Consider the following 23,009-nt stretch of genomic DNA (forward strand, 5'->3'; position numbering starts at 1 on the left):
TTGCGGGCCAGTTTGGGGGCGGATCAAAGCAGCGCGATCACACCACCACATCTGGGAAGCGTTCTGCTTCCGCACCCGAACTGGCCCAAACCCGGGAAGAACCGCCGCAAAATGAACCACCTACCTCGGTGGTTCAAGTGGACGCGGCGCTTCTTCCCGGGCGTCTGATCGCCGGCGCTCCCTTGCGCCGGCTCAACCCCGGCCCGGAGCCGAACTGCGCATGCTCCGACATGCGCAGTTCGCCCGGCCCCCGGTTAGGGCTGTGTTTTCTCCCTGGCGTTTGATCGCGCCGGGGAGAAATGGCGGCGCGGCCGGGGGATCCGTGAGATCCCGCCGCGCCGTGTCAACATTGGCGCGGCTTTTAAAAGCCGCGCCTTCTAGCGCCTTTTCCCCTGCGTGTGGCAGGGGCCTAACAGTAACAAATTGGTTCCATTGTGCTTTCTCAATAAGGTGGTTCTCAGCAGGGCTATTTTTGGGCAGGAACACACAGGAACGGAGTTCCGGCTGGCTTCAGAGTTGGCCACGCCCACTACCGCCAAAACCTCTGCGTGCGTGGTGGCTACAGAGGGAAGGCCTGGAGAGCAACCCCCCTGGTGACTCCGAGGCCGGGGGGGGGGCTGAATCAGGGAGGCATTTAAATGCCTCCCTGTGCCTTCCCCAGCCTGTCCAAGGGCCAACTTGCCCGGGCAAGCCAAGGGAAGCCATGGGGGTGTGATCTAAAATGCTAATGAGCTGTGCTGTCAGGGGTGTGGCCTACTATGCTAATACGTTTCTGCTGTTGGGTGTGGCCAATTATGCTAATGAGTTCCTGCTGGGCTTTTTCTATTAAAAAAGCCCTGGTTCTCAGTATTTTTTTTGAAAGGAGAAGTGGCAAAATAGGAAGAAGAGTTCCTGGAGGTCAGAATGGAAAAGGCGTAGCTGAGGAAAGAACCCAGCGATCCATGTTCCTGGTTTCCTGTCTTTAACCTAGGCTTGCCACATCCGCTCTGGCCACCAGTGGGGGGGGGGGCAGGGTTGCCAGCTCCAGGTTGAGAAACTCCTGGAGATTTGGGGATGGAGCCTGGGGAGGGCAGGGACCTCAGTGGGGTACAGTGCCATATCCACCCTCCAAAGCGTTCATTTTCTTCAGAGGAATTGATGAGTGTAGTCTGGAGATGAGCTATAATTCCAGGGTATCCCCAGGTCCTGCCTGGAGGCTGGCATCCCTACCTACCATTGCTAACTTTGGGGGGGGGGAATGAGCTGAAGATCTCCTGGAGTTACAACTGATCTCCTGGCTACAGAGATCCATTTCCCTGGAGAAAGTGGTTGCTTTGCCCGGTGGACTCTGTGGCGTCACTTCCTCGCTGAGTAAGGCTGCCAGCCTCCAGACTAGAGAGCTCAGTTTCCCTGGAGAAAATGGCTGCTTTGGTGGGTGGACCGTGTGGCATTATACTCCGTTGTGGTCCCTCCCCAGGTTTCACCCTGAAATCTGCAGGAATTTTCCCATCCAGAATTGGCAGCCCTGCTGCTGAGATTCCCTCTCTTCCCCCAAACCCTGCTATCCCCAGGAATTTCCCAACCTGGAGCTGGCAGCCCTCGCCCCACCACTGAGAGCCAGTTTGGTGTCGTGGTTAAGTGCGCGGACTCTAATCTGGGAGAATCGGGTTTGATTCCCCACTCCTCCAATTGCACCTGGCTGGATGACCTTGGGCAAGCCGTAGCTCTGATAAGAGCTGTTCTTGAAAAATAGCAGTTTCTGTCAAGAGCTCTCTCAGCCCCACCCACCTCACAAGGTGTCTGTTGTGGGGAGGGGAAGGGAAAGGAGTTTGTAAGCCGCTCTGAGACACCTTAGGGTTGTGAAGGGTGGGGTATAAATCCAATCTCCTCCTCCTCCCACTGATGCATTTTTACTAGTGGCAGTTAAGAACACCTTTGCATCTGGAAACCGACATCATTCGTGAGTGTCGCTAATGGAAAGCAGAAAAGTGAAGGCAGCCATTTTCTTATAGACCACACACTTTTAGCCAATGTAGTTTTTCATTTGAATTATAGATGCAAATACAAGTTTAAGCATCACTTGTGAAACCAACATCAAGGGGTGTGTTTTTGCTGAATATTTTTCTCTTGCATGATAGCTCCCATTCACACAGCAACTTTGGGTGGAGTATTTTTGACACACTTTAGCAGTGTCCTAGGGTTGGATCCGGCCTGTTTATCCAGTATCAGAAAAAGAAGAGGGTGTCTCCTGTGGCTGTTAAAAAGGCTATACTGGGGAACCTGGGTGCTGCATAAACAAAAGCCATATGTGATGGGGTCTGTAATAAAGAGGAAGACTGAGCAAACTTTAATAAGAAAGGTGGCTGGATCTAACCCCGAGATTCTACTCCCCTAGAGTCCCCTGTTACTTGCAGAAACTTTGTTCCTCTGCTTTCCCAAAACTAAAGGTCGCCAAATACTCTGTTTTTCAGACTTTAACTTGCAGAAGCTTGCAAAACCCAGTTCCCGGATAAGGCTGGGCAGCATTAATGGTGTAAGAGAAGCAAGGAGGTTTGGCAGGTAAGCTCTAATATTCATTACAAATCAATTGCACTACAGATTGATAGTAGGAAAGATAACTTCTGAACCCATTGAAGAGGTGCAGCTGAAGGATACCGAAAGCTGAAGAGTCCTGCATCCTTTTTTTTTTTTTTTTAAATTCTCTGGGCTTTGTCCTTCTTAAAAGTTCTGACCTCATCTGTGCTAACAAACCAAAAACTCCCACTGCCTTCACAGAGAACCCAGGAGTCCTAGCTTGCAAAGATCTGTCCTGCTGGCTTATTCCACTTTTCTGCTCCAAACTGCAGCCAGAGAATGTATCTACCACAGCGTAGTAGCTTGCAGCCCCCAGCCCAGCAGTTTCTGTTCTTTTGCTAGATTGCCCTTGATGGGTGGGAAGCAATCTATCCTAATGGTATCCATGGATACCATTTAAAATGTTGATACCTGCCTTATTCCCCCCCCCCGCCCCAGTTTGGAGCCTGGAGGCCTAGCGAATAATTCCTTGTGGAAATACCAATTGGGGGGGGGGGATAGGGATGAATCAAGACTTCAGGTCTCTGCCATCTTCAGTGACCTTGGGATCAAATTTGTAAAGTGAGGAATTTGCTGTTTCACCATGAATGATGGACACACGGAAGAAGTTTCCCCCCAAAATACAGTCTAATTTAGTTTTGCATCTGTTGTGAGTGGATGCAGTTTTTATCAGTTTGTGCTTTAATATGCAGATTTAATTAATTTTTTACTTTGCATCTACACCATTCCAGACTTCCCTTCTTTTTCTACTTTAGGCTCTTTTTCTCACTTGCTTTACAGTTACATGACCTGACTAATATGGTCAAACCAATCTGAATTTCCTTTTGGGTCACTTCTGTTTAGTTCTTTCAGCTTTCTCATGCGATTCATTCAGCCATTTTGTTTGCTAAGTGAGAATTTTGCTTGAGAAAGAAAAAAAAATTCAAAGAGGAGTTTGCATCTGGATTTGAGCCATTCAGTCAAGAAATGTGAAGGACAGATGGAGCATCTGGGGATGAATGAAATAGTAGATGTCTGAGTGTAGTTAGTTAGGTGAATGAACAGAGAGAAATATGGGGGAGGGAAAAGGAAGGAAGGAAGGAAGGAAGGAAGGAAGGAAGGAAGATAATGGTTGATTTGAAGATGGAATGTAGGTTGAAGCAGCTAGATAGATCAGTAGATGAATGAATACTTTGGGGTGATACACCGGAGGTCCTGATTCTAGGGAAGAAGTAAGGAAAGAATGCATGACATTTAAAAAGTTGTGTGAAAAGATTAAGCAATATAACAGGTTTGATTATGAGAATCTATAGATAAGAAATTAAAATGTTATAAGAAGTTACAGAATGCTTTTATGATATAAAGGTAATAACCTGATATTTTGAAGATATCAAGAAATGTATGGATTTAAGGGACTAAATTTAATATGAGGTATTACCTAATTGTATAAGTAGAAATGTTAATACAATGTAACAGACTTTGAGGAAATCACTGTAAGCGATATTCTTTTTCTTGAATCCCTTTCCTTTTCTCTTAGCCTCTTTCCCGATTTCCTTCCCCTTTTAATAAAAAAACCCAATAAAAAATTAAAAAGTTGGGTGAAAAGTAATTGATAAGTTAATAGATGGGTTGGTAGAATGCGTTCAAGATGAGATGGTTGTAAGAAAGGGGCAGCAAGACTTGATTGTTCTGGTCTCACCTTAATCAGCTAGAAGTGGGTGACTGACTGATAATGCCTCCGGGGTTTTCTCCCTTTTTGTGTGGAGATTTCTTTGTCCACCAGCACCATCATTATTAATCAAACATTTAATTTATACTCTGCTTTACTGGGAACACTTAAGGTGGCTTACAACCACCATATACTCTCACAGATATAGCACAAACTCAGTATAAGACAACCACAGAATAAAACATGCACATATCGCCGCCACAATAGGAATCAAGCCACCGAACCAGGATAAATACAATGCAGTACTCTGGACTCAGTAACCCTCCAAATGCATTTCTTCATCGAAAGGTCTTGTACAGTTTCCAAGGCTCCTTTCCCTTATCTTTCTTAGTCCAATGGCAACAATCAGCTGATTCACAAGCCCTGGTCAAAAGCCACCCCCAGCCTCAAGTTAAAATACATAAAAGCTCTGAAATGCTGAGGACAGATTGTATGAGGAGCCATATCTGAAGCCAAGGCCCTCAGGACAGGACATTAAAGCATACCAAAAGAATCCCGGTCGGCAGTCTCATTACCTACTATATATGAATCCCTCCATCCCATTATAGAGGTCCCCGGAGGGCTGCCCAAGTGTTCTCTGTTCTGTGTCTTTAAGCACCCTTGATTCCCAAGAGAAGCTGGGGGTCCCGGCTCCCAGCACTCCTTGTTCTTAGACCCTCCCTCTAAGTCTTTTTGAAAGCACCCAGGAACCCTGGTTCACATTTTTTCCCCCTCAGTAGTTCCTTTCCCAAAGAATGGGAAGCTAGGAAACCTGGGATCTCCCCCCAAAGCGCCTTCTAACCCCACTCTCATTGCAGATGCTTCTTCTTCAGGCTGTTTTCCTGATATTCTAGTGGCTCCTCTAAACACACCTCTCTCTGCTTGACAGATAGCCAGGTGGGGATGGCTCTGAACCCCGGAGGAAAAAACGTTGACAACTTGTTGGGTGCCCCCAGTTCTATGCAGGATAAAGGCCTAGATTTTGGCTGTCCGACTCTTGAAAGGGCGGCCCGAGTCGTTCCCCCCACCCCTTTCTCCTCAAGGCATGGCTCTCCTATCCTAACCTCGATGCAGAACCACAGGAAGGACCGGCACCCGACCGGCAGCGCCATGCACAGTCCAGTCGAACGGTACGGCATCTCTTGCTTCCCTTGATTTCTTCTCTGCCTTTTAGGCTGAATTCCCCATTCATTCAACAGCTGCTCCCCACTGGCAGCTCTCTTCAGTAAGGCCGAAATCCCCGCAGCATCGTTGAAAATTTCATCTCCCCCCCCCCCACTTCCAACCATGCTGCTGCCTTTCCAGATGTGTGTACATTTTCCCCCTTGTCTCTCAAAGCTGCCCTGTGGGACCCACAATAATAATTAAAAAAGGAAAGCGGTGCAGAAATCTGCCTGGCATCCCATTTACCCGATCTTCGATGCCTTATTTCCCCCCTATGCATATGCTGGAGTGTGTTTAAGCAACAAATGAGAGGAGAGACATTCACAGCCATTCAAAGAAAAATCCGTGGGAATGGAGAGAAACGGGATGCCAAGGGACATTTATTCCACTAAATCTGTTGCATACATGCCCGGCAAAGGCAGTCTGGAGGTGGGTATCACCTGAAGCAAAGAAGGGAGAGGCGGCTAGAAATTCATTCTAGCAACTGAGAGTTGTGGATTTATCCTTTGGCATACGAGAGAGAATTCTGATTTGGATATAAACCCTTCTCTTGTAAATCACAGGCAGATCCCCCCCCCCCACCTGCCACTACTGATTCCTTACACATACATCTTTTGCAGAACGGAGGGAAGAATATTGAGACGTAGCAGGCTTACCTTGCGAATAAAGGTCTGTTTTCCAAAGGTGTCACTCTCCGGGGGAGGTGAGAGACGGCTTCTCTCTTTGTCCCCCCACCCAGCAGTGGGTTGTTGGTGGCACCAGCCAGAGAAGATTCTGCGAAATGGCGTTTTATATCCAGGGGTATTTTGCTGTATAGGAGAGAGATGCTAGCATGCTGTTATTATGTCATTGGGAGAAACCATTGGACGAAGGAAAAAAAGAAGCAGCAAACGAAAGAGGCTGGTTAAAGGAACGGAGAGGCATATGGGGTTGGGATATGTGTATGAAAGGGAGGAGGGGTGGGGTGGGGGGGCTGTGTGATGCCAGAGCGTTGTTAGGCATCGTGAGTGTGTGTGTGTTTCTGCACTGGGACACCACACCAGAAGGAGCTGTTGTGCGTTGTGTGGAAGTATAAGCTGCATCGGGTGTGTACCTGCATGCTGTGTGAGAAAGCCATGGGATTGTTGGGGGGGGGGATTGTCACTCAGTGGTTCATCTGAACATGTCACTGGGGTTGTTTGGTTGCATTGCTGTGCATTGTGTGTGCATGTCTGTCATTCTTCTTCTTTTGCCGTGACACACCCGTGCGCAAATGCACACTCACACAGTAAAATCTGGAGTTGTAATTTTAAAATGACATGACAGTATATGTTTATGGATAGTTTTTGTGTATGTGTGTGTGTGTGAATTTTGTGGGTCCCGGTGCAAGGCATGTGTAAGATTGTATTGTGTTTTTTTGTACACATGTGTTCATTTGCATGATATGACATTGTAAGCACTCTTACACAACTATGCATTACTTGTCACTGGATCCACAGATGTACCATGTCATGGTGCATGCTGGACTGTGTATGACAGACTGGATCTGTATCACCGTGTGTTGCGCCCTGCACGTGTTACCGTTGGAAGCACACTGGATGGGGTCAGGGTTGCTTGTGAATTTCCACCATTGTCATACTGTGTGTCCTGCTTCTATAGCATTGTGCATCTTCAGTGGATGGGTATAAGTGCTCTGCTGAATGGCCATATTAGCCCTTTTGTGTATTGCTCACCACTGTGTTGTTGTCCCATGCACCTAGGCCATGTTCCTATAGCACGTGAGCATCTCATTACTTACCATCTCTATGATATCTTTAAGTGGGCAATTCTTGTATTTTCTTACAGGCATGAGTGACAGGGCAGGTTGAGAAAGACTGAGTTGGTCAAGAACATGCGGTGTTCTTCGTGGTCGATGCAGATTTGAACCTGGGTCTCTTGTGTCTGAACCCAGCCTTTTAGTATTGCTTACGTGTATCATATTAATTGCACATGTACATATTAATTGATCTCCTGAGGAAAAAAATAGGGCTCAGCTGAAATTATGACTTCATGTCTTTGTATAAGCTTAACCTCCACCAACAAGCCCCAAAATTGTAATCTGCCTTGAGGCTTAGCAAGAAAGGTAGAATATAAATTAAGTGAATGAATGCGTAATAACAAAATAAGCAGCCTTCCTCCCCACAGCCTTAGTAAGCATTGTGAGAAGAGGGCCACAAACAACTAGCGGCTCTTGGTGTGATCTATTTATCTGGATTTTCCCAGCTCAAAGTCTGTCTTCCTTTTGGTTCATTCCAAAACTCTCTAGTCCACCTTTATCTACACATGTTCTCAGGTAAGAGCATACCATTTGTTGTTGTTCAGTCGCACAGTCGAGTCCGACTCTTCGCAACCTCATGGACCAGATCACGCCAGGCCTTCCGGTCTTCCGCCGTCCTCTGAAGTTTGCTCAATTTCATGTTCGTTGCATCTATGACACTGTCTAACCATCTCATCCTTTGCCGTCCCCGTCTTCTTTGACCTTCAATCTTTCCCAGCATCAGGGTCTTCTCCAGTGAGTGCTCCCTTCTCATTTGGTGGCCAAAGTATTTGAGCTTCAGTTTAATTATCTGGCCTTCCAGGGAACAGTCAGGGTTGATTTCTTTTTGGATTGACTGATTTGATCTTCTTGCAGTCCAAGGGACTCTCAAGAGTCTTCCCCAGCACCATAGTTCAAAAGAATCTATTCTTCAGCGCTCGCCCTTCCTTATAGTCCAACTCTCGCAGCCATACATGACTACTGGGAATACCATTGCTGTGACCATGCAGACTTTTGTTGGGACTTCCCCTTCTATTTGCCAAGGAGTGATGGGGCCGGATGCCATGATCTTAGTTTTTTTGATGTTGAGCTTCAAGCCCACTTTTGCGCTCTCCTCTTTTACTCTGAGCAAGAGGCTCTTTAGGTCCTCTTCACTTTCTGCCATTAGAGTGGTATCGTCTGCATATCTGAGGTTGTTGATCTTTTCCCCAGCAATCTTAATTCCCGCTTGTGATTCATCCAGGCCAGCATTTTGCATGATGTACTCTGCATATATATTAAATAAGCAAGGTGACAATATACATCCTTGTCGTACTCCTTTTCCTATGCTAAACCAATCAGTTGTTCCATATCCGGTTCTAACTGTCACTTCTTGACCCTTATACAGGTTTCTCAAGAGACATGTGAGGTGGTCTGGTACTCCCATCTCTTTAAGGACCTGCCATACTAAACTAAAAATGTCAGGGGGGGAAATTAGAGATAAAGCCATTATATTCAGTAAAACAAACCCTGCTGTAGTATGCACGTCCCTTAAAAGTTTACTTGAAAAGGAATATTTTGTCTTTCCTTCTAAAGGCACCAACAGTTGATGGGTCTGTTTAGATTTGAAGAGACAGTCATATGACGGGGCCATTGCCAGGAAGGCCCTGCTTCACTTTGCAAAATGGGGAAGATTTACTTTGTGCAGAACCACTATCTAAATCTGTAGGAGTTAGGAGTTTAAAGAAACAGTGCTTGGACTTAGATCACTGTTGGATTCCAGAAAATTCCAAAATCTACTGTTGGCTTTCATAGTCTCATTGGGGGAATGCCGCTGTTCGTTTCTTGGCCAGCATCCTTTGGTGCAAGTTGAAATCTCTTTTATATCCGGGACCACTGAGTTCAGTTAAGTCCACAAAACAGGCCGTATTCCATAAACAACAACTTCTGAAAACTATCCTGGTTACATCCCCAGGTCTGGTCAAATCCCCCTCCCCACAAATCAGTCTGTACAATCCAGGAGAAAAGTTTACTTCAAGCACAAGGAAGTCCCAACTCTGAAGGACTGATGTCAGGAATTAGCAGCATGGTTAGGTACGGGGTGGGCGGCTAATGCCTGTTAGGTCCTCCTGCAGCTAGAGGCCCCTTTCCTGGAGGAAGCAGAGGAGAGGAGAATGGCGTACTTTGGTTCTGCTTCCAAACACCTCTCCTACCTGGAAATTGGAGACTGCCCTGTTGAGGCTTCCAGAGCATTCTGGATAAAGAAGCACTCCAGGAACGAAACTCCTGACTGCCTTCCGGACCCAGTGAGAGATGGTGTTCCCCTCCAGCGGAGCTGCAAGGGGGGGTGGTAGGAGAGGAAGGAGCCAAAATGGCGGGGAGAGGTGACCATGTGTTGGGAAGAGAGCTGTGATGGAGAGACTTATGGATATCCTAAGCCCGTAGAAATGTGCAGCCAGCTTTGAGGAACCGTATGTGCAAGTGTCAAATAGGGTTGCCAACCTCCAGGCGGTGGCTGGAGACCTTCCAGAATTAGAACCGGCCTCTGGGTGACAGAGATCTGTTCCTCTGGAGAAAATGGCTGCGTTCGAAGGTGGACTGTATGGCAATAATATCCCGCTGAGGTCCTTCCTCTGCCCAAACCCCACCCTCCCCAGGCTCTACCCTCAAAATCTCTGGGTATTCCTAATCCAGCACCTGCAGTGCTAGTTGCCAACTTCCAGGTGGGACCTAGCAATCTTCTGGAATTAGAACTGATCCCCAGACCACAGAGATCAGTTCCCATGGAGAAAATGGCTGCTTTGGAGGGTGGACTTTATAGCATTAGGCCCTGCTGAGGTCTCTCTTCTCCCCAAGCCCCGGCCTTTTCCAGGCTCCACCCCCAAATCTCCAGGAATTCCCCATCTTGGAGTTGGCAACCCAGGGAGGCAGGATAACATGACTGTGTGAACCACACTACACATTATCATCTGTATCCTACATGCGTAATTTTAGTCACCCATCTCAGTGTTCCGCCAGAAGTTAGATGTTATTCCGGTCTATACTTCATGGTCATTGTATGCTAACTGAATGTCCACCACTCTTTTGGGGGGTGGGTTGCATTTGTGTGTGTGTGGAAGTCATGGCAACCCCTGGCAACGCCTACTGGGGCACGGAGGACACTCAGGGAAGTGGCTTTATAGCCTGCCTCTGGCCTCCTGGCCCTGGCATTCTCTGGAGGTCTCCCATCCAAACACTTGTCAGGGTCGGCCCTGTTTAGCTTCCGAGATCTGATGAGATCGCGAATGTCCACCCCTCTTGAGAATGAGTGAGGGCCCACATACTGGAGGGACACCTGGCAGCAGAATCTGGGGCAGGGAGCCATTAACCCTGCCTGATCTCTCTGTGTGTCCCAGACAACAGCATGTATACTTTGTCACATGTTGCTCCATGGGAGCTATCAAGGAGCTACCCTGCAGCTATCACCATATCCCCACTCTTGACGTTTTGTGTATGGTCTTGATGCTGGTCATCAGAGTACTTGCGTTGCTTTCTTGATGCGTATTGTCTGCCGAGAGCCAGTTTGGTGTAGTAGTTAGGAGAACCGGGTTTGATTCCCCACTCCTCCACATGCAGCTGCTGGTGTGACCTTGGGTCACTCACAAGTCATTTCAGAGCTGTTCTCTCCAGGGCAGTTCTCAAGAGAGCTCTCTCTGCCCCACCTACCTCACAGGGTGTCTGTTGTGGGGAGGGGATGGGAAAGGGATTGTCAGCTGCTCTGAGACTCCTTCGGGCAGGGTATAAATCCAATCTCCTCCTCCTCCTCCTCCACCACCTTCCTCTTCCTCTTCTTCTGAACCATTCTATACAATCCATTTTGTATTCTGCACTGTGTACCATTGTGCACACTTATATACCGAGAAGGGCATATGGTTGTATAGTCTCTTACAACCATTGCTGTATTATATGGTGCAGTGGGGCTTACCGCAGACCAGTGTATTAGAGGTGTGCTGTGTGTCACATTGTGCGTGTTTTGTTGCTCTTAGCATTGCTGATCGTCGGCAAATTGGAAACCGTTGTGCGTGTCACACTTTTAATGCTTTTATTAAGCAGTGTTCCATACTGTAGAGTCTTGTCCCTTGTATTTACCCCTCACCGCTCATAGCGATATGCACCGAGCGACGTGTGGTGCAGCCATACAAACTGCATTGTCACGGCCTACCGTGTTGCTGCTTCTTGCTGTTGTTGTTGCTTGTTGAAGTTGTACACAGTGCTGTTGCCGCACTGCGTAGCACCGGGGACCTCCATGCATCGACGGAGCACTGCCCTATTGAGAGGGGTGCACCGGTGTGAGCCGTGGATTGCGGCACGCTGTGGATTGCCCCTGTTCTTTCGGCATATGCTGCTGCGTGTGGGCTCCAGACACAGCCGGGGAGCAAGCCTCTCTTGGCTGCCGCCTCCCCTTCCCTCCCGCCTGCTCCGGTTGCCATGCCAACACAGAATGCTGTATCTCTGCTCAGCAGATGCCAGGACGAAGAACTCCGCCACTTCTCCCCCAGCAGTCTGGGCCTGGAGGGGATTCTGATACTGTCGTGGTGGAGAGCGCCCCCCCCTTCTCCCCTCCTCCCGCTCTCACAAGGGGTTTAACTGGAGTCCGGAAACCTGGCTTGACTTCAGTGCTCACCTGCCTTGGACCAACATCTTTCCCTGTGTCAGAGGGGCACGAGTGGACCACAGTGTAGAGAGTAATGAATGACAATGGAGAGAGCATGTCAATAACGTTCTGTCAAAACACTGAATACCTCAACTTTGATCTGTCCTTCTGGTGATGTTTGCATTGACTCAGGACAGTGTTTCTGATGAAGCTTAACTTATGACGACAACAACAAAATTACCTGGTCTGTAATGCTTTCCTCCTTCTTATAGGGACAGTAGAAAAGCCCTTTAAAATCTATGAGGCAGAGAAAGTGGCATGGTGTAGTGGTTAAGAGCGCGGACTCTAATCTGGGAGAACCGGGTTTGATTTCCCACTCCTCCACGGGCAGTTGCTGGTTTGACCTTGGATCAGTCACAAGTTCTTTCAGAGCTGTTCTCTCAAGGGCAGTTCTCGGGAGAGCTCTTTCAGTCCCACCTACCTCACGGGGTGTCTGTTGTGGGGAGGGGAAGGGAAAGGAGATTGTAAGCCACTCTGAGAGTCCTTCAGGTAGTGAAGGGCAGGGTATAAATCCAATCTCCTCCTCCTCCTCTCAGAAGCTAAGCAGGGTTGGAAAGGGGACCGCCAAGGAATCCAATCTCTTCTTACAGGGGAAGGTCATGGCAAACCACCTCTGCTTTTCACTTGCCTTGAAAGCCCCTTACTAGGGCATTGTAAGAACATAAGAGAAGCTATGCTAGATCACCCCAGTGGCCCATCCAGTCCAACACTCTGTGTCACACAGTGGCAAAAACACAGGTGCCATCAGGAGGTCCACCAGCAGGGCGAGAACTCCAGAAGCCCTCCCACTGTTGCCCCCCCCAGCACCCAGAATACAGAGCATCACTGCCCCAGACTGTGTATTCCATCTACACCTTGTGGCTAATAACCACTGATGGACTTCTGCTCCATATGTTTATCCAATCCCTTCTTGAGGTGGTCTGTCCCTGTAGCCGCCACCACTTCCTGCGGCAGTGAATTCCACATGTTAATTACTCTGGTCATCGTAAGGCAGGTGCAGTTTGACAGCATGTCCTTACACACATATAAAACCTGTGAACCCTAAATATCATGAGGCTTCTGGAGTCCCCCCCACAAGACCTGTCAGGAGAGATGCAGGCTTAAAAATATTTTAAATAAATAAGAACAAGGGGCTACCAAAATCTGTACATGCTGAAACTTCAGAACAGGGAAGCTCTGTGGTCTTCCATCTGCAGTTGAAGAACTGGATCGGCACTCTTCACATTCTGTTTGTCACATTCTGTTTTCCCTCCTCCTTCTCTTCAGTCTCATAAGAAGAAGAGTCCTGCTGGATCAGACTAATGATCTATCTAGTCCAACACCCTGTCTCATACAGTGGCCAACCAGTTCCTCTGGACTGCCAACAACAGGGCACAGAGGCCGAGGCCTTCATAAGAACACAAGAAGAGCCCTGCCTGATCAGACTAATTTTCCATCTAGTCCAGCATCCTGTCTCACACTCTGGCCAGCCAGTTCCTCTGGAGGGCCAACCACAGGGCATAAAGGCTGAGACCTTCTCCTGATGTTGCCTCCAGGCTCTGGGATTTCAGGATCAGTGCCTCTGAATGTGGAGGTTCCCCTAGTAGCCTCTGATAGACCTATCCTCCATGAATCTATCTACCCACCCCCCTTTAAAGCTGTTTATTCCTGTGGCCATCATCACTACATTCTCTGACAGCGAATTCCACATTTCAAACACTGTGTAAAGAAGTATTTCTTTTTGTGCATCCTGATTCTACTGCCCATCAACTTCACTGAATGCCCTAATATTTTGGGAGAAAGAGAAACAGTTCTCTCTGTCCACTCTCTCTGTCCCATGCATGATTCTATCATGTGTCTCCCCCCCACCAGTCGTCTCTTTTCTGAACTAAAATTCACAGACTCTCCAGCCTTTCCTCATAAGAAAGGTGCTCCAAGCACTTAATCATCCTGGTGGCCCTCTCTGAACTTTCCCCAGCTTTTGTGATGTCCTTTTGGAGATGCTGTGACCAGAACTGTACACAGTACTCCAAATGAGGCCGCACCGTAGATCTATACAGGGGCATTATAATATCGGCCATGTTATTTTCAATCCCTTTCCTAATAATCCCTAACATAGAGTTTGCCTTTTTCACAGCTGCGGCACTGCAGCACAACTGCAGGATATCCTTCCATTTCAGCTTCAAGTTCCTAGTCCTTTCAGCCAAAGGCAACAACATCATATGTCCATTGTAAAGCACAAGAAGGTTGAACCCTCCTGCACGGCCATCAGTTGACTGAGAGACCTGATAAGTACATTGCTTTTTCTGAAAAGCTCTTTAAGGATGCCATGTAAACTTGGTCTAAAGCTACGGCTCTCTGCCTCTGACTATACTCTCTGTCTCTTATTTTCCCTTCTTTTATTTAAGTTATTGACAGTCTGCCTTTCTCACCGAGACTCAAGGTGGATTACACAAACAGTGCAAACAATAGGATGATACATCTGATGAGCAATGCAATAGGACTACGATTGCAGAAATTTGAAATAAAGCTTTCATTGGAACAAAGCACAAGTATGTGGAATATGGTATTATATAAGGACATGGCACACAAGACCATGGTATTACATAAGTTATACTGCCTTGTGGACCTGGATCTGGTGAAAAGGTGGCATAAAAATGAGAAAAAGAAGAAGAAACACAATGTGTTTTCCTGCACCAATCTGTTGTGATGCAACCCGATGTCCTGTGTAAAAATGCCCTCCTGAACAATTCTGTTTTGCCTGCTTTGTGAAATGTCAGGAGCATGGGAACTTTCCTGACCCCCTCAGGCAGGCCATTCCACAGGATCGGGCCACTGCAGAGAAAGTGCGTGTCTGAGGAGTTGTGGAACTTGCCCATTTGCAGGGGGCCACCTGCAGAAGGCCCTGCTCAGGTAAGTGATGTAGTTGTGGCAGGGAGTAGGTAGAGAGGCGGCCTTGCAGAAGGGAGGGCCCAAGGCAATGAAGGGCTTCGTGTGTGATAGCCGATACCTGTGGCTGTTTTGGCACTTGAAACGGTGCAAGGGTGGGGGCAAGAGTGCCACACTGTCAGCCCAATCAGGATCAGGCCTGTGAGGCATTTTAAAACGAGTTTAAAATGGTGCTGTAGTCAGGGCTGGTTTGGCCCTGAGTGTTGAAAAAGCCATGTACACTGGCACACGTCAAGGTGGTTCAGGCAACCGGCTTGCAGGTGGCGGACAATGGTTCGCGTGCTGATCTTTCCCCCTCCTGCCAGCCTGCTCGCTCCTCGGCTTCTCCCGTCTCTCTGCCTGTGCCCAGCACCCACTCAGCCCTCACCCCCCCCACACACACACACTGCTGCATTTCAGACAGACAATTTAGCCTTCTCCGCCTCTTCCTTCCTTCGTTTCCCCCAATTTCCTCCCCCACATCCTCTCGCCCTAATCTCTTTCCCCAGATCCGTTCTCCCGCACTCCCCCCCCCTCTTCCCAGGGAATGTGGCCTGTGGTGCTGCCTCCCTCCTCCCCCCATCCAGACCTGCTCACCAGCCCTGTCCCTGTCCAGCCAAACCTCTGCTTCAGTCCCCGGAAAGGGTCTCCTTCCTCGCATCTCTGCAGCTTTTCTGTGCTTCCTGCCACAGTCTCTTCTCCTTCAGACCCGAAATGCCACCCTCCCCCCCTCCCTCTGTCTTCTCTCAGACTTCGCCCCCCCCTTCCCTCCCATTCTCCCTGCCGCATTTTCCTGTTCCCTCCCTTCTCTCGGTGCTTTCTCCTTTTCCCCTCTGGCTCCATTTTACCCTTGTCGCCCATTAATTTTGACTGCGCAGTCATTGCTACCTACCCAGTGGCTTTTTCCGTTCTCTTTTCATCCTTGCCCCCCCAGCTACTTTCGCCTCCCCCAGCCGCATCCGTCTGCCACTGCACTTCTCTTTTCCTCCCTGTTCTTTCTACCCATCCATCTTGTTCTCTTCTTACTTCCCCCCCCTCAAAAGCATTTCTCTTTCTTTGCCCACAATCCTTGCATCCTCCCTGATGCCACCTCCCCCCCCACACACACATTCCCTCCCAGCTCCTCTATGCGGCACAGTTTCTGCCAGTTCCTCAGCTGCCACGTGTGCATCCAAGGTACCACATTCCAGCTCATTGCCATGGTGACCATTAACCCCTTCTGAATTTTGCCAGGGTGCTGCGATTGTCACTAGGCCCACCCTTTCTTTTTTTCAGAACTGGTAGCTCATTGGTTGGCTCTCCATTTCTGCTCCCCTAATTGGTTTCTGACAGGTGCTGAAGAAATCGATTTACAGAGATGCCCATGCCCAAGGAAAGGGGAAAGAACTAGAGTCCCGTCTCCCCTCCTCCTCCTCCTCCTCCTCCCCTCTCCTGAATTACCCAGCAGTCCTAGTTCCCATCCTTCCTCCCACATTGGCTTGCCAGCTTCCAGCAGGAGCCTGGAGATCTCCCAGAATGACCACTGATTTCCAGGCTACAGAGATCAGTTCCCCTGGGGAAAATGGCTGCTTTGGAGGGTGGATTCTATGGCATTATGTGTCACTTGAGTTCCCTCCCGGGAGCCTGCCCTCCCTAGGCTTTACCCCCAAATCTCCAGGAATTTCCCAACCTGTTGTTGGCAACCCTAAGTCCCACATGCTCCCTCTGGTCCTGTCAGATTCCCACTCTCCTCTTCATGTAAGCTTCTAGTACCCACTCCCATGCCTCTCTCTAGCAACCCTAGAAACTTGGGTCCTTTCCGCACTTGGATCTCATCCCTGGTTTTATCAGAGTTCAACTTGCAACACAATACCTTGTGTTTATCCCTGGTTATAACAGCATCCGTTTATCCAGGGACAAGTGTGGGGCAAAACCGGGCTGACCTCAGTGTAATGTGGAAACAAAAAGTATCCTGAGATAATTACAGGGGTGAACTCCAGTGTAGTCTAGAATGTAAGTTCAGGGGCAGGGTTAAACCAGGATTTAAGGTCAAGTGCGGAATCACCCTTGGTCACCTCATCTCCCTGCCTCCTCCAGGATCTTTCTCTTTTCAGACAACCAGGACTCTGTCACAGTTCTTAATGTAATTCCTGGGCCCTGGAACACAGGAGGCAGTAGTAAAGACAAGTACATCAGAACACAGAAGAGGAGTAGGTTTTTATACCTTGCTTTTCTCTACCCTAATGAGTTTCAAAGCGGCTTACAATCAATCACCTTCCCTTCCTCTCCCCACAACAGGCACCTGGTGAGGTAGGTGGGGCTGAGAGAGTTATGAGAGAACTGTGACTGGCCCAAGGTCACCCAGCTGGCTTCAGGTGGAGGAGGAGAGGGGAATCAAATTCGGTTCTTCAGATTAGAGTCTGCTGCTCTTAACCACTGCACCATAGGCAGGGTGAGTTTCCCAACCAACCTGATAAACCATGGTGTACCCTTGTAGGCCAGAGGGTAGAGTCTACACCAGTTTATATTCTGGAACCCATCAATACAGAATTTAGACCATGTCTCCATACACACAAATCCTGGCTGTCCTTCTAACACTTGAGTCCTCTCATAGAGGATCCCGTGGTTATGACAAGGTGACATTCTTTGTTTGAAATAAAGTTTATTGAAGTCTTATTTACATTATAGTACAGAGTAAATAATAGATTTTTTTTTCAGCTTATCCCTCCTCCATGGCAAGGAAGGGAGCTGGGGTTGGGACTTTTTATTAATCATCATAATAATTCATAATCTTAATAACCATTTTCTTGTAATTAATTTAAAAAAACCACCCAGGTTCCTTTGTCGGTTAATTAACCCCCACCCCCTCCCCTTAGATTCCCCTTGTCCCCTGAACCCCATTCTCCCCGAAATTCTAGGATGCAGACTAAGAAAATAGATTCACCGGTGCCCCCTCCCCAAAGCTGGCGCTTCAGCTTTGCCTCCCCATTACAGGTTCTGCCTTTCTCACGGTGGCAGGCTCTTCTCCCCCCCCCGCCCACCTTCCTTTTTAAAGTTAACATTCTCTGTTTTAACTTCGAAACTGCTTGTTGAGAATCAAATTCTCAGCTGCTACCAAGTGTGTGCATGTGTGTACTTGCGCGCACGCGCAAATGCAACTCCCGTAGCACCATCAGCCTATTCCCAAACTCCTCCTCTCTCGGTGTGGTTGAGGGATCATTTTTTAACATTTGCATTGCTATAAAAAGGAATATTTTGCCATTGGGAACGATGTAGCCCAAACACTCCCTGTAAATGTAATGCAAATGGGATGTCCCTAATCCCAGGTTCTTTAGTGTGTGTAAATGGTACACGATGGCTTTTAGCCCTTAGAAGACTTTCACCCCAAAGGGTGTTTTGTGTCCGTGCATGAAGGGAGGGAGGTTCTTTTAAAAAAAGAAATGCTTTCAGAACGAAAATGCATGAAGCTCCATGTACATACACAATAGAGAGGTACCAGCTTTTTTTTCTTGCAGGGCTCCTGAGCCATTATTATGGGATGGAAGTTGAGCAGGTACAGCTTCTCTTGGCATGACAATGTAGTGATAGTGAAAACTTTACCTGTTGGATATTGGCTTGGGGGAAAAGCACAAGAGCCCAACCAAAAACAAAAGATGGTCGATGTATAATAAAAACCAAACTATATTTTCCCCCTGCTGCTTCCAGCTCTTTCTGGTTTCTAGCAAAACTGTGCACTGGACAGTGGTACAGAGCTACACTCAGGAGAAACCACCCATTACCTTCAAGAGATGCATGGGAGAAAAATTCTTGCCAATTGCATCTTACACGAAACATATTTATCCATCCTGTACAGTCTTAAAGGCTCCTCCTTGGAATAGTCCTGCCAACTTCACTATAAAAGGGAATTTGCTGTCTTTGTGTGTGTTTCTCACTGCCCTGAGACACCTCAGTACATGCAAAGAGGAGCATCTATGCTCATGAACAGATGAAGAGGAAAAGAGGGTGAGTCCTTTCACAGCTCTGCACATGCAAGTTCATCCTTTGATGACCATGGAGTCAAGTGATCCCTTCTTGGTGTGAATGAGCCACATTATATGGATCCAGCATCACAGATACAGTTTATACCCCAAAGCCAAGCAATGTATGAAGTGGTACTTTTATCTGTACCTGAATCATGCAAAGGTGATACTGGGTCAAGGAGGTAATGGCTTCATCTAAGCGATTGTCTCAGGAGTATGTATGAATTCTGCAGGCAATGCAAGAGACACCTGAGAAAATGAGGTCTTGCCACCATTTGCGTTGGACAGGCTCCTGTATCTTTAAGAGGTGAAAGGCACTCAGGAATCCAAGCATCTCCATGCCAGGAAACAGGGTTAATTGTTGCTTCTTCTTTTTTTCTGGCCTTCTTGCAACACTTAACAGCACAGGAGACTATCCATGCAAAAGGTGATCCTGGAGAAAACACGTGTGTGGGGGGGACGATGACACTGGGTTTCTTCTTCAGAATCCAAGCATTTGCTTTCAAGTTCAAGAACACCTTCGCCATCTGTAGTCTTTAATCTTACATTAATTCATAAACAGCTTTAAAAAGCCACCCTGTTGTTTTTTTTCTTAGCAAGACATGATCCTACATTCAAATGGCCTAGGAAGAGTCTAATGATTCCTTTTTATATGCTCAAGCATTCATCTGCTTTTTGTGCACTGGCTTGAGTTCTATTGAGTAGAAAAGTTCCTCTCATAAAAAAACCCCCTAGAACATTTTGAATGGAATTTTTTTTTATCAATACCTGCCTGGAGGAGGCACATGAAATTAGGATTCTTTTCAACCCAGCATGTCCAAGCCCACTGCTATTTAAATATACATATTTATAACCTTTCCTTGTGGACTGTACAGTTTTGGAGACTCTGTGTGTGGGGGGGAAATCAGGCCCGATTTGCATTTCCGTTTATTCCTTGCCCTAACTTTTGCAAATAGGGCTAGCAGCTGACCACAGTCTGTACGTAGCAAAATGATGTGTCAAAAGTAGCCTATGGAGGCTTTCTCAACATTACCACTTTCACATAACTCTGGTGCTAAAGCACAGCTACAGCAGCCTTTCGCAAAAGCTCGCTTGTTTGCAGCTTCCACAGGAACTCTTATTAATTTGGCCCCATTTAGTGTCCCCCCAGTCCTGGGTCAAAATTTCCAATGGGGGGGGGGACAGCCCCGAAAATGTGGCCCTTCTGTTTCCATTGCTGCTGATGCACTGGCAAATGCAAAAAAGGCAACAGACCCCCAACCCATTACTATAATGCTACCAAACTTCTCCCCTTGTTGCCGCTTATTACATGCTGCTTGCCTCATCCTGGCCACATTTCCAGGCCAAACCAGCTATCCCCTCACTTATGTACCCTTAGCACGCCAGTTGTCAGGACATTCTTTGTATTCCACTATAGCACTTTCTCAACTTGTTAAGCCTTTGAGTACAAAAACCTACCACTTGCTCCGCCTGCTGATTTTATGAAAGATTGGGCCACAAATGTTAATTCCTGATTTCTTTGGGTCATTAAAAAAAAAAACAGCCTGTGAGCTTCAAGAGACCATGATGGCATGCCGCCTGCTCTCTTTGAAAGCTGCCATGCAGTACCTGTGAGTGACTCACATCCAGGTTTTCCTCAACAAGTAAAGTACAGGTCCCAGTGCAACTTGATTGGCATCTTCCAAGTTTGAATGCAACCATGTGGGCTGTGAATCATGCTAAGCAACTAGGGCTCGACTGACAGATGTGGGATTAGAGCAGCTCCCCATCCCTGTGTCATGCTCCTGTGCCTCCCAAGTGAGGGTTTTGTACCGTTAAATCCTTTTCTTAGGTCTGTGAAGTCAAGAGGACTAGAAACTTGTCCCTTGCGGAGGGCGGGGGAGATTCTCAGGATTATATACGGTGCTGTATGCAGAGTGGATGGGACCTGCAGCCTTCCCTGGAGGTGGGAAGGGCCTTCTGGCTCTGAGACGGCCTGATGCCTCCTTTTGCCCTTCTTTCTCCTTTGGTGGGGATACGGAGCTCTGAAAGGGCTGCTTTGAAAAAAAATAATAAGGGGCACTCACTTGCAACAGGCCAACACTTGTCAACCTTTGCTTATTTTCAACGTGGCTGGGAGGAAAATGGTAAATGGTGATGCTTGAAGCGGTAGATGACAGGGAAACACCCACACAAAATAGGGGCAGGGCTGGATTCTGATCTCTGAAGCAGTGCATGAAGGTGAACTTGACTGCAGCTGGAGCTGAGTCAGCAAGAGGAGGAGAAGACGACATGCGGAAAAAGGGAATCGGAACTTTTTTGTCAAAAGCTGAATCAGCGGTATCTTTCTTCCCATCCCTTTCATAGCTGTGGCAGCAGGAGAGAGAGTGCACGCATCCGTTCCTTCTCCTTCAGAGGTCCTTGCCTGCCTTCTCCTTCCCGTTCTCTCCCCCATTTTCTACTGTATCTCCATCCGATGGTCCGCACGATGTGATCACACTCTCTACATAGTAACCTTCTGGAATCTCTGGAAAGCTTTCAGAATTCAAGGGGATTCTAACCCATTGGTTGCGAGGAAGCTTAAAATTTGGGAAAGAAGGGAAGTTTGTAGCTTTGGCATCCTAACTTTGGGGGCACAGGGCAATGCTGGCTGAAAATTCTGTTCCTCCATGCCATCCCTTCCAGTTCACTTTCCCAAAACCTTAGGAAACAGACATGGCTACCCCAGTCCAAGAAACAGTGCAGGCTCTTGCCTGAGCAGCAGAGTCCCCATTTTTCCTTATTCCATACAAGGGGATGGAGCAAATAATCCCATCCCTTTAACTCAATTTGCTTGGATGGAACAGAAAAGAGCCTGCAATACAGGAAGACAGAAGGGAATGCAATTGTCCTTCTGCTGTGCACAGAACAAGATGTGGAGGAGGCACAATTTTTTAAATTTTCATCCAGGTCAGCAAAATAGTTTGACCTGACCCTGGGAATGGCCACCCCTGAACAGCCAGAAACACAGCAAAGAATAAAGCCCCTCCCCTCCCAATATCAATATCCCACCCAAAGGAATGTTTCCTTTCTTTCACCATCTTACCCTATAATTTCTCCACCACATGCAAAAATCTTGTCTTCTTTTTATTCCCCTACCTTCCCCTCTCTCATATTCCTCCAGTCCAGTTTTCTAGTTCTTTCATTCCATCAGCCTCTCCCACCACCACTTTTGTGTCCTCTGAGTGTCTTTCTCCTCCTAAAAAAATTCACTTCTTTTTGGTCCTCTGTTCCTTGGGTAAAGTGCAGAGTATCCAAGTGTAGGAGTTGGAGTTGCAGAAGAGCAGTTGAGAAAAGGGAGGAAAGAAATTGGGGGGGGGGGGAGAGATAAACTAAAAAGGGGCAGAACAAACAGAAAGAAGCTTACAAATAAGATAAATTAAAAATGAGAAAGAATAAAAGAAAGATGCCGAGTAAAGAAGTTGGAAACAGAGAACCGAGTCCTTAGGGAAGGGTGGCTCATAATAAACTAAAGCAATAGGAAGATGGAGCTGGGGTAAAATTTAAAACAAAACAAGGGAGCAGACAAACAGAAAAGATGCAACTGTGAAATTAACAGGAATAAAGAGAGGAAACAAAACAGCTGACAAGCAAACAAAAGGAGGGTAAAAACTAAATGGGAAGGAATTGAAGCAGAAGGGGAAGGGCTCTGGATAGATTTAAAACAAAAGGAAAGAGGGATATACCAAAGTCTGAGAATTGTATGAAAGGAACAGAAAGAGAACAAAATCTGCTGCCCAGAGTAGCTGACTTAGCAGCTGGATAAAAACCAATCCTTCCTTTCTTTGTATCTCGCTCTCTCTTCTTTCTTCTTCCGTCTTCGCCTCGATGGCCTCAAGCGGCCTCATAGCTGAAGGGAGCATGCTTGGAAAAGAGTCTGGAGTTCTTAAGAGTTCCCTTTGGTGCCAAGACATGGGCGTGACACCTGCCGATGGAAAACTGAATGGTGGGGGAGGAATCTTTGAGGCATTGATGGCTGGAAGACACAGTTGTTTCCTCACCCCTCTATAATAGTGTTGTCTCTCACTTGTGGGGCGCAAAATAAAAATTGTCTCTTCAGATAAGTACAGTGGGTTCTTCATCAAAATGCTCGTAGAAAACAAAGATGGTGGAAGAGCCAATGCCTGTCAGGAATGGGGTGAGGCCCTGGGAGAAATTTCAGAAGTGAGGCTGTTTTCTTCGGTGATAGGAATAGAGATTGAAAACGCTAATGACAGGACATTTCCTGACAGGAGA

At 47.5% G+C, this 23,009-nt stretch overlaps 1 protein-coding gene across 1 annotated transcript in view; it reads right to left on the reverse strand.

The window, feature by feature from the left end:
• Window positions 1-11,444, reverse strand: part of CACNG8 (calcium channel, voltage-dependent, gamma subunit 8) — a 34,149-nt gene extending 22,705 nt beyond the window's left edge. The window contains exon 1 of the mRNA XM_015414393.1: window positions 11,359-11,444. Coding sequence (XP_015269879.1) covers window positions 11,359-11,444 — 86 coding nt within the window. The remainder of the gene's footprint in view (window positions 1-11,358) is intronic.
• Between the last annotated feature and the right edge of the window lie 11,565 nt (window positions 11,445-23,009).

This window comes from Gekko japonicus, unplaced genomic scaffold, assembly GCF_001447785.1.
Source record: "Gekko japonicus isolate JY-2015 unplaced genomic scaffold, Gekko_japonicus_V1.1 scaffold243, whole genome shotgun sequence".
In the NCBI taxonomy this organism is placed as follows: Eukaryota; Metazoa; Chordata; class Lepidosauria; order Squamata; family Gekkonidae; genus Gekko; species Gekko japonicus.